Source organism: Parambassis ranga, chromosome 24 (assembly GCF_900634625.1).
Source record: "Parambassis ranga chromosome 24, fParRan2.1, whole genome shotgun sequence".
In the NCBI taxonomy this organism is placed as follows: Eukaryota; Metazoa; Chordata; class Actinopteri; family Ambassidae; genus Parambassis; species Parambassis ranga.
Genome location: NC_041043.1, coordinates 10,040,966 through 10,051,565, shown reverse-complemented (window position 1 = coordinate 10,051,565; position 10,600 = coordinate 10,040,966). Strand labels below are relative to the sequence as shown.

General features: G+C 43.0%; 1 protein-coding gene and 1 long non-coding RNA gene across 3 annotated transcripts; both read left to right on the top strand.

The window, feature by feature from the left end:
* Window positions 1-2,373: 2,373 nt before the first annotated feature.
* On the top strand, window positions 2,374-4,516 carry LOC114428868 (uncharacterized). Its single transcript, XR_003669616.1, has 2 exons — window positions 2,374-3,079; window positions 4,076-4,516. It is a non-coding gene; the product is annotated as an uncharacterized LOC114428868 (long non-coding RNA).
* Window positions 4,517-5,759: 1,243 nt separating this feature from the next.
* eif2b4 (eukaryotic translation initiation factor 2B, subunit 4 delta) lies at window positions 5,760-10,135 on the top strand. Of its 2 annotated transcripts, XM_028397783.1 has the most exons (14): window positions 5,760-5,836; window positions 6,332-6,366; window positions 6,462-6,642; window positions 6,751-6,966; window positions 7,089-7,171; window positions 7,528-7,554; window positions 7,813-7,904; window positions 7,997-8,111; window positions 8,567-8,643; window positions 8,749-8,851; window positions 8,933-9,060; window positions 9,280-9,457; window positions 9,543-9,723; window positions 9,803-10,135. In XM_028397783.1, the coding sequence occupies exons 1-14, from the start codon at window positions 5,815-5,817 to the stop codon at window positions 10,000-10,002; spliced, it is 1,638 nt and encodes a 545-aa protein (XP_028253584.1). In that variant the 5' UTR covers window positions 5,760-5,814; the 3' UTR covers window positions 10,003-10,135. The 2 variants fall into 2 exon arrangements, with proteins under 2 accessions (XP_028253584.1, XP_028253585.1); XM_028397784.1 differs by lacking the exon at window positions 7,528-7,554.
* Window positions 10,136-10,600: the final 465 nt, after the last annotated feature.

Genomic DNA, 10,600 nt, shown 5'->3' with positions numbered 1-10,600 from the left:
GATGCCTCTGTGTAACACCCGCAACCCTTTTATGTCCTAATTGTTCAGTTGGTGAGAAAGTCAGGGATGTGCTTCCTGTTTCAACACCTTCTGCAGCCTCGCTAACAGACTAAAGGGAGCCACATTAGAAGTGATCAACAGAGATGAAACACAATCAAAACAGTGTAACCGTGCACATGGCCTTCACTATAGGTCTTATATCTAATGACCTCAAAGCATGGTCCGTCCCCACTGTGTGTGAGCGGGTTCCCTTCACCTCTCCATCACCTGTTCTCTCTTTTAGCCTAAATGTCGGTGACCTTTGACCTTTTTCTGCTCCATTGCTTCACCACACAGGACCGGGCTCCCTTCAACAGCTGTGTCAACCTAAGTCCTGGCAACTGGTGTGCCCATGCAGGGAAGGACAGAGAGCGGCATTAATGTCAGACCACGTAATGAGTCAGCGACACGGTGCTGTCTCTGTGTGTAAGGATTAGACGGCTTCACTGTTACCTCTTTGTTTGTTGTTTACATTTTTATTCATAATATCCTACATGATAATACCAAATTATTAATCATTGACACTAACTTGTGACCACATAATGTAAAGTGATTGTGTCTCTACATCCTGTGTGGAGTTTTCCTTTTAGAAGAGGGGTTAATCTGTGAGGCTGTCCTCTCCTGTGCATGTGCCGGACCTGGTCTGGTGTCAGCTGCCGGCTTTATTTATACCAGCAGAACTCCAGCGCTGTCCACAGTTAAAGAAACTGTTTTGTGAAGTTCAGACCCGTCTATCTGCTTTCCCCGAGGGAAATTATTTCCTCCTGCTAAGAAGAGTGTATTGTGACCTCCCCAGAAGCAGAGTGGGACATTGGCAACAGGGGGGGTTATGACAGAAGGGAACAAAGTGATTAGTAAACGGGGGCCCCGGTATGTGAACGCTGGTTAAAAATAACCTCACTGGCCCGGTTAGTAGACAACGACGCACAGCTCAACCGCTCAACTTCTGTGCTGCTTTTTTTTCCCCGTTTTGTTCTTTTTTTGGATTTATGAATGAAATGAAAATTAATGTTAAATAAATAATTTATTCAAATCTCACCAGATTGATACTTTTAAGTCAAAGAAATGGAACAGGGGATGACAGGTGAAAAAAAACAAAACAAATTACAGTGTAAGATGAGCTCTTTTGCATGATGCATGACACATGATGAAGGAGAAACAGATGATTAGATGAGAGTCAGAATGTGGCAGTGATCAGCTGTCCCACCAAAGAGGAACAGCGGGATTACAATTTGTGTCTTTACCATTGTGTCCGGTGTGAGCGACCCAAGAATCCACTCAACAACAAAAGTCACCCGAGCTCCCAGATATAACTGGCAAGTCCTTGGCGCATAGCTGACATTAGTGGAAATGTTGCATTTGTGATACACCCTGGCACGGAGCCATGGGAAATATTGAACAACTGTCGAATTTAGACAACATCCTGTGGCAGAGGAGGGACAAAAAAAAAAAAAAAGAAGAGCTACAAAGATGCAGTGGGGTTGCTATTTGTGGACGGCGAGTGCCTCGAAAATAGCGAGAGCGTTAGGTTTCAATGTAAGCCCCTCTCTCTGAGCTCAAGCTTTCTGTGAATGAGGCCCGGGTTCCTATCACACCCAACCCCTGCGCTGATTTTAGAACACAGGTGTTGACCTTAGTGGAGCAGCTTGTGCTTGCAGCAGAGGAAAATGAACCCCTGAGCTCGGCCCATTTGCCTCTACAGTGTTGGTGATGGCTGTGTGGCCACACAGATCATTCAAACCTCAGATACTAAACAGCACGTATGCAGTGAATTGTTGACGATCTGTGTGTTTTCCTTTGGGGCTTTTCTTTCATTCTTTTTGTACTCGGTGTGTCACCTTGTGGCCACTGGAGAATTTATGGCTTGTTTTTTTATGATGCCACCCATATAACACACTCCTCACATATCACTGGCTGTGCTCCAGGGACAGTAGTTTACATTACAGTTTATCAAAGCATTTGGTAGAAACCTATTCCTCTAAATCATCATGTCATCACATGAAGCGGCGTGACTGTGGTCCGTGATGGTTGATAACTACTGTAAGTGATACAATGGAGCAAAAGTGAAGGCCGAAATCCAAAGTGGGATGAAACTCAACCTTGTCTTCAGCTGTGACTCACGGCCTGCTGTTCTGACTGTACCCCCCAAACCCAGTAAAACACGCCCATCCTGCAGTTGCTTCCTTGTTTCTCTGCATCCCTCTTTTTTTTCTAACCAAAAAGGAGCCATTGACATGTGGTGTAAAATAGAGGCAGGGTGGGGTGAAGGGTGGAGTGTGTGTGTGTGTGTGGTGGGGTGGGGGCTGAACAGAGGAACGGCAGGGGTGTAGGGTGTCTCGAGCCCAGTGTGAACAGCTGAGAGGTGTGATTTCACAGGCTGGCTCCCCCCTGTCAGGGCCCTGATTGGGCCGGACAGGAGGCGCAGGAGAGGCCCGGGCTTCTAAAGGACACCAACAGGTGGGAGGCCGCATTGGTGGGGGGGCGCTCCTGGCGGGATAGAAAAGGCCGATCTGCAAGGTCTGCTGTGGGCACAATCCACCGGGGCCGGACACAGAGGAGGATGGTTGATCGCAGCAGAGCTGAGGTGGAGAGAGAGCAGAGGAGGGTTAGTGTGAGCAGGAGTCAGCATCAGGGGATGTGGAGTGGGGCCGGAGTGAGTTTGGGTCACAGTTTACTATTTAAATCTGTTTTTGATGCAGCCCAACCTCTTCTAGGTTCAGCTTCTAAGGTTCAGCTGCAGACGCTGAGCCTCGGTTCAGTTTCTTTGATTTTGCAGCTCAGTGTGAGGAAAATCAGGTGTCAGAGCAGCTGTTAGATGTTTTCTGTCGGAGCCTGACGCCTCTGTCAGGTGAGGGGAAGCTGAGGTGTGATACAGGATCTCAGATGAGCTGTCACGGTCTAATCAAAGTAGATGGGCTTGTCTTTTTAATGGCCATTTGGTCCAGTGGGTAGATTTATCAAGGAAGTTCCCACTAGAAGAAGAGTAATCATGAAGGGAAGGACAGCGGCCTGCATCTCCACAGAAGGAAGCACAATGAAGGTGAGTATCTTCAAATCTCCTGAACTGTTTTATTTCAATATTGTTCATGTTGGAGTGCAGACCTATCTTTGGGGATCAACATGACTTGACAGGGAGTTGTGTTTAGGAAATAAAACAGGCAGTGACCTTCGTCTGCCTCACAATCCGCTGATATTTAAACACAACTCAGCATCATCCCATTGGCATCAAAATGTCTGTGTGATTTTTAATATTGGAAAGTTATCCGTCTGTTAAACCGCTGCAGTTTTAATGTAAGGATTGAACCCAGTTTTTCCTCATCTGCCACATTGTTAAGTTGGTTGTTCCCGCTTCTTTTCCTCTGTGTGTGTGTGTGTGTGTGTGACTATGAAAGGGCGCTTTGTGCCCGAGAAGCAGTGAATCCAGTTGTTGCCCCTTGTGAGGACATGCTTCCTTATATCCCCATATTAATACACCACTTATGGAATGTAAGGAAGTGTGTGGTTTCAAGGGGACACGAGCATCCAACACTTATTTTTTGTGTGCGATTTTTAAGCTTTCAGAGTGAAAGAGTGTGTCTTTGTCTGTTTTATGAGATGGGAGGAGGGGGGGAGGGTGTCAGGGTTCATGTGTGTGTGTGGCAGGACAACAGGTGAAAGGCCTGAACCCTCTTCTTCAACTCAGGCACGTGTACAGTTAGCATTACTCCCAGGGCCACCGATCGGGTCTCTGGGACTTCTTGAAAAATTCCTGCCCTGCCCCAACTGCTGACAGTCAAGAGGGATTGACAGACCACAGCTGTCACCCATTATAGCAACCACAGAACTCTCAAAAAAGGAGGAGGGAGGGCAGAGATGCAGAGCTGTCACTGCTCAGGGTGAAAGTTCGCTCCTGTAGGCTGGCTTTGGAAGGAAATAGGGGCATGTTACAGGCTGTCAGGCATCCCAAGCCTCTAAATAGGAACTATCTGCTTGGTGACATGGAGCTTCTTGTCTGACTCATTAATTATATCCTTCTTCTCTCTGTGTGTTTCATCAGGTAAGGCTGAAGACGGACACGGCAGCCAGTTTGCAGATGATGTCCACCTTCTGTTTCATCTCTTTCCTCTCTTTCCCTTCCATGTAACCTTCCATCTTGACCTCCTCCCTGCATGCTTTCTCTTTTTTCTTCTTCTTCTTGCTCTGCCTCTTGCAGCTGAAGCAACACGCCTTGCTGTGGCTGGTCAAACGGAACCAAGTCAGGTGTTTCTGTGAGGTTTGGTCCCCTTCAACCAGCTACTGCGTCGTGAATTCAGTCAGCAGACACCAGCTTGGAAGACACAGTGGCGTTGTGCTGTAATGCTGCTTACTCTGGAGGTGGTAGTGAAATGGATGACATACTGTATTTTATATGTAGATAGTTTTCTCTCTTTAGTAACTTGGTTATTGTATGTTTGTGTGTTGTGTGTTTAAAAAGCAAATAAAAGAGTCAATTTGTTGATTTTTATCAGATTCTCTTTATTAATATTTTTAATAATTATTTTATTAATTAATTAATCTTATTTTATTTTTAAACCTTATTCTGCAGCAGGGTGTAATGTGTACACCATATATTATGTAGACATGGACATGTAGACATGTTTTCTATTCATTTAATTATTTATAAAAGACTGGCAGTAAATTATAATTTAGTGCAGTATTGTCAGCTGCTGACCAATTTCTCCCACTAATGGAAAATTAACAGTCCAAGAAATTCAGTACCATGGATAGCACCCATATTCTACAAAATATGTTTTCTTCTTGAGTGTGCAGTGATGGAAATGACTGCCCACGTAAGATTATTACATCAACACTAATGATATACACACAAAAAAATCCAGCTAAGAATCACATCACCCACATGTGTATCCTGTAGCATCAGGCTGACTCCTTTACCTTTCCACTATATGTAGGGCTGAAACCTCTGATAGTAGGCTGTTGTAGTTTACATGATAACACATTCTTACAATGGATGATGTATTTCAGCATGTAGCCATTTGATCATTCTATATATTAATGCTCAAACTCCGATTATAAAACAGACCACTGATGATGTGATTATTATGCTGCAAGGGCTTGAAGAGAAATATACATAATCTATCTATTATATAAATTGCAGCCACTCAGTGTAGAGATTTAGATGATAATAATACACAACAAGAGGGTAGAAAGTTCTAAATGTGGTTAATGACAAAAATAAATAATGGAAAATATACAAGTTGGTATATTAAAAACTTCATATATATTATGGAGTGTTTGTTTTCTAAGTAGATACTGACATTGGTTTATTAAAAAATATATAATAATATATATAGTATCAATTTATAGATTACCTGTTCTAAAATAATTCCCCCCCCCAAAAAATACAAAAGAATTGAAAATACCTGTAATGATTCGCTCATTAGATGCTGCTCTATCAAACTTGTATTCAGAATTTTCTAATTCTGAATCATTTCTGCACGCCAGGCTCTCAAAGTTGGAGTGGTTTTTGAGGTCTCCTCTGTTGTTACCATGAAACAGGCTGACACACAGAGGCATACAAAGCTCTGAATTATTCTGATTCTCCAGCAATTCAGAGCAATCCTCACATCAGCATTCAAAGCAATGCTTCAGCTGCAGCAATCAAACATTTTCTTCAGGAAATGCCCTTCTAGTTATCCGTGGCTCATGTTCGCCACACTTCGCCCACCAGGGGGCGATATAATATTTTGGGGGCTACAGTTCCTGCAGGAGCAGAGGAAGTGAGGCCGTATCGTAAACATGGCTGACAGTGGAGTGACAGGTGGGTTTCTGAGCTTGTAACAGCTGGACTTTATATCTCTCTGCATGTATTTTTATTTCTTCTCGTTGGGTGTAACAGAATAGTGTCTTGTACTTCTTGTTCTGTTTGTCGGTTCTTTTATTTCGGCTCGTAGCGAAGTTAATTTCCAGATGCTAAAACTGCTAATGTTAGCATAGCATGCAAGTCAACGGTACCATAGTAGGGGACAGTGTAGTTTAACGGCAGACATCATGATATTATTGCATCATCTTTTAGAGAAGTGATTAAATAAATATAACAACTACATATGGGTGTTTTAAGTCCCTTACTGTGTTGTTAAGACGACGCGCTTAAACCTGATACGTAGCCGTTAGCGTTAGCGTGATGTCCAAAGCTAAAAGGATTATTTAAACTGAGGGGCTAGCTGCTGGCTCAGCCTTTCACTGCTGTTTATCAAATGCAGGAACGGAAGATTATTGCATTATAATATTTGATAAACCACTGCTTGTCTTACAGATGGTTCCGGAAGAAATGAAATTGAACGTGCAAAGGTTAGACACTGTATTCTTTCTAAATTTAAAGGGCAATTCTGTGCCTTAGTTGCTGTTGTTTACATGATGCCCCTTGTGAAATTGTTGCTGAACAGAGTGAAGGCAAAGAACTTACTAAAGAGGAGAAACAGCGGCTGAGAAAAGAGAAGAAACAGCAGAAGAAAACAAAGGAGAGAAAAGATGACAAGGCTTCACAGGAAAGTGAGAAAGAGAAGAAGCCGCTGACTTCAGCTGCTCCAGTGTCCCAGCCTCCAACACAGACTGCGATACAGAAAGGTGCATACTGTTAATGCAGCACCAAGGGTTGTTGTAGTTGGATGAACAAGGAGGCAAAAGGCATATTCTACATTATAATTATTAGTGAATGCGATATCTGTGTTCCAGCTCCTTCAGCAGTGCCTGTTCCTGCACCAGTTTCTGTGCCTGCCTCAGAGGCTCCCGCCCCAGCAGACAAGCCCGCCAAAAGTAAAGCAGAGCTGAAAGCTGAGAGGAGAGCTCGACAAGAAGCAGAGAGAGCCTCCAAACAGGGCAAGAAGGGGGAGACAGGACAGCAGGCTGCCACGGGCAAACCTAAAGCACCACCCAATGATCTGCAGCCAGGTACTGTTAGACCCACACATAGGTAGTGACACACAGAGAAGCACTTAACCAGCAGTTTATTAGGCTGAGGTTTTTGGATCATCACCTCACTGTGAGGAAAGTAACAATCTTTGTATTTTCAGTGGTAAAGAGGCTTCCAGAACACATTCAAGTGGACAACCCGGATGTTTTAAAGAAACTAGCTAAGAAGCTGGAAAGACAACAGGTTGGCTGTACTCTGCTACCGTGCCGTACATATGTTAAGAAAGGAGAAAACATGCTTTATTTGTAAAATGTGTTACATATGGCCTGCTAATACCTGCTTGAAGTTACAATCAGTCTTCCAGTAGATGGACATAACAGACAGATGTATGTAATGGAAAACACTTACAGGGTGGTAACTCAAAAATTGTGAGTGTAGTTAGATTTTGGTCATTTCTAACAAAACAACGGCCACAATAACTTCTTCTTCTTGAGAGCTACCTAGAAACACAGCATACATTAACTTTATATTACATATGTATTATATGTTACAACATATATCAGCTGTAACTGCATGTGATTACCTAACATTTCTTTCAGAGACCAGGGTATAATGCTGAAAATAAGGTATAGGCCATCGAGTCCAGGCTTTACAGAGTGTGTGCTGTTAACACTTTTTCAGTATAGTTTACTTACATGTTATAGCATTTTTAATTCAATGTAACCCAAAGTGTTTGTGTGTGTGTGTGGTTTAACCACAACGCTGAGCTGTTTGCTGTGCTGGGCTTTGATCATAACCTGCTGTCCTCGTCTGTGCAATCAGTTTGGAGTGTTGGAAATGTTTGGAGAGTATACAAAGTAAATCTGTTGTGTTTGATCATTTAGATCCCACTTCGCTCAGACTACGGCTACAAGGTCAGCCTGTTTTCTCATCTCCACCAGTACAGTCGCAAAGCCCCTCTAACACAACAGCTCAGGTAAGCTGTACCATACAGCTCATCATTTCGTCTGTGTTGAGCTTGATTTGTGTAGATCCTCTTCACTTATTGACTACTGTTGTTGTTTGCAGCATTCCCTCCACAGTGATTCATCCTGCTATTGTTCGACTGGGTCTCCAGTATTCACAGGGCATTGTGGCAGGATCCAACGCTCGCTCTGTTGCCCTGCTACATGCCTTCATACAGGTATAGTCACTCACAGCACAGACCATTCATTCTGTGTATTCAGCCTGGCACTGTATGAGTTAGGACAGAGCAGTTTTTTTGCACTGGCCGATGAGATTTTAGCCAAATAGCTCAAATTCGGTCAGAAGAGGTAAACGAGCAGAGGATAAATGACCTCTTATCAACAGCCCTTTTATGATCAGGTTTGTAAACTGGATGTCATTTCTTTAAGCATACTGGACGTTTGTCAGATAAGTTAACAATGACTCATTGTGTGCATGGAACAAGTTGTAGAGAAGCACTAATGTACATTAAAATGGCCTCTACATGTGTGTTTTGAAATGCAAAGATGACATAAATGTTAAAATATATATCTGTTTCACATGTGAATCTAGAAACATGCACATAAGCTGAGATGGAATTAGCCAAAGCGGTATTATTAATGTGAGGCATCATCATCTGACTTTTCACATCAGGTAATAAGGGACTACACAACACCTCCAAACGAGGAGCTATCAAGGGACCTGGTCAACAAGCTGAAACCTTATATCAGGTAGCAGCAATTTTTTTTTTAAATTTGCACCACTAACGTTTACATACGATACTGTACATGTTTTTATTTAGCTCATAAAGTGTGTCTGTGGGTTTTTTCTTTCAGTTTTTTGAATCAATGTCGCCCTCTGTCAGCCAGCATGGGTAATGCAATCAAATACATCAAGAAAGAGATCTCCAATATTCCTAGTCAGTGCAAAGAAGAAGAGGTCAGTGTTTTTAAATTATAATTTAACTGCAGGCGGTATGCACTGAATTTACAACTATTTCATGTCCGTGTCTGTTTTCAGGCAAAAAGCAAACTGCTGAACTGTATCGAGTGCTACATTAATGAGAAAATCATTCTTGCTGCTAAAGCTATCGCTAAGTCCTCCATAGAGAAGATAAGCGATGGAGACGTCATCCTGGTCTATGGATGGTAAGCGACTTAAGGCTGATATATTGTCAAATCGTGTGGTTCCTTGTTACTAAGCATTGAGTGTCATGTTAAACAAATGCCAACACTGACATGTCCAGACACAAGTCCTTTTTTTAACCCACTGTTAACACTTTCTCTTCCCTGTTTGTGTCTGCAACTCTCCTTGCTTCCACATTTTCTCCTAACATTACACCGTCTGAAATGTATCTTCTCTACCAGCTCATCACTGGTCAACCACATCCTGTGCGAGGCCTTCGAAAAAAACAGGAAGTTCCGTGTTATCGTGGTGGACAGCAGGCCGCGACTGGAGGGCAGGGAGGCCCTGCGACGCCTGGTCCAGAGAGGCATTAGCTGCACCTACGTTCTTATCTCGGCCGTCTCCTACATTCTTCCAGAGGTAATTATGAAGCTACAGTAGACCTGCGTCAGATCTTTGATGTCTTCACGACAAGAGAGGATTCAGCACATTCATTCCCCTCTAGGTATCGAAGGTGTTTCTTGGTGCTCACGCTCTGCTGGCCAATGGTTACGTCATGTCTCGAGTGGGGACATCACAGATAGCCTTGGTCGCCAAAGCTTTTAATGTGCCTGTGCTGGTATGTTGTGAGACCTACAAGTTCTGTGAGAGGGTACAAACGGACTCCTTTGTATCCAATGAACTTGGTAAGGAAAGCATATTTTTTTATGATTATTTTGTATAAAACAGTCTGCTTTACATTTTAATCATTCTCTCTCCTCCTAGATGACCCGGATGACCTCATTGTGACCCGTAAAGGTAAGACCCAGCTAGAGAACTGGCAGCAAGTGCCCTCCCTTGGTCTGCTAAACCTGGTGTATGATGTGACGCCGCCTGATTTTGTGGACCTAGTCATCACGGATCTGGGAATGATCCCCTGCACCTCGGTCCCCGTGGTGCTACGAGTAAAAAATGTGGACCAGTGAACGACCTCAGTGTGAGCCAAGAGCTTTGGTTCTCTGAGTCTGTGTGCATGAGTACAGCGCGTGCACACAACACAAAATATCGTGCTTTTAGCATGCAATAAATATATATCTGAAATGGCATATGCTTTTTAAATGGCGTCCATGTGTTTCTTTATGGTGGAATTGGATAATTAGCAAGATGTTAGCAGTTAGATGTTAATGGATCCATTGTTTCTTAACAACACAACATTTAATTGCCTGTAGTTAGAGCAGAGCAATCCCACTGCGGATCACAACACGCTCTGGTTCTCAACCACGGCATTCGATTTCAAACAAGCGGGGAAAGGGTCCCTAATTACAGCTGGAGCTGACGTATATCAGAAGAATTATGCGGTTCCCTAAATCAAAAAACTAGTTTTTAAGGACCTGAAGGATTTTACTCTGAGTTCTTGTAGCAGGTGATAATAAAGTGCCTCAGCTTCCAGATTAGCACCAACAAAAAACGATGTAGTTCTTATTCCAGTAGGACAAATATTGGCACAAATATTGTATATATTGATTTAATGTTGTGCATAATAGTAAAAAGATACATGTTTTTTATAAATCTTTATTGGAACAT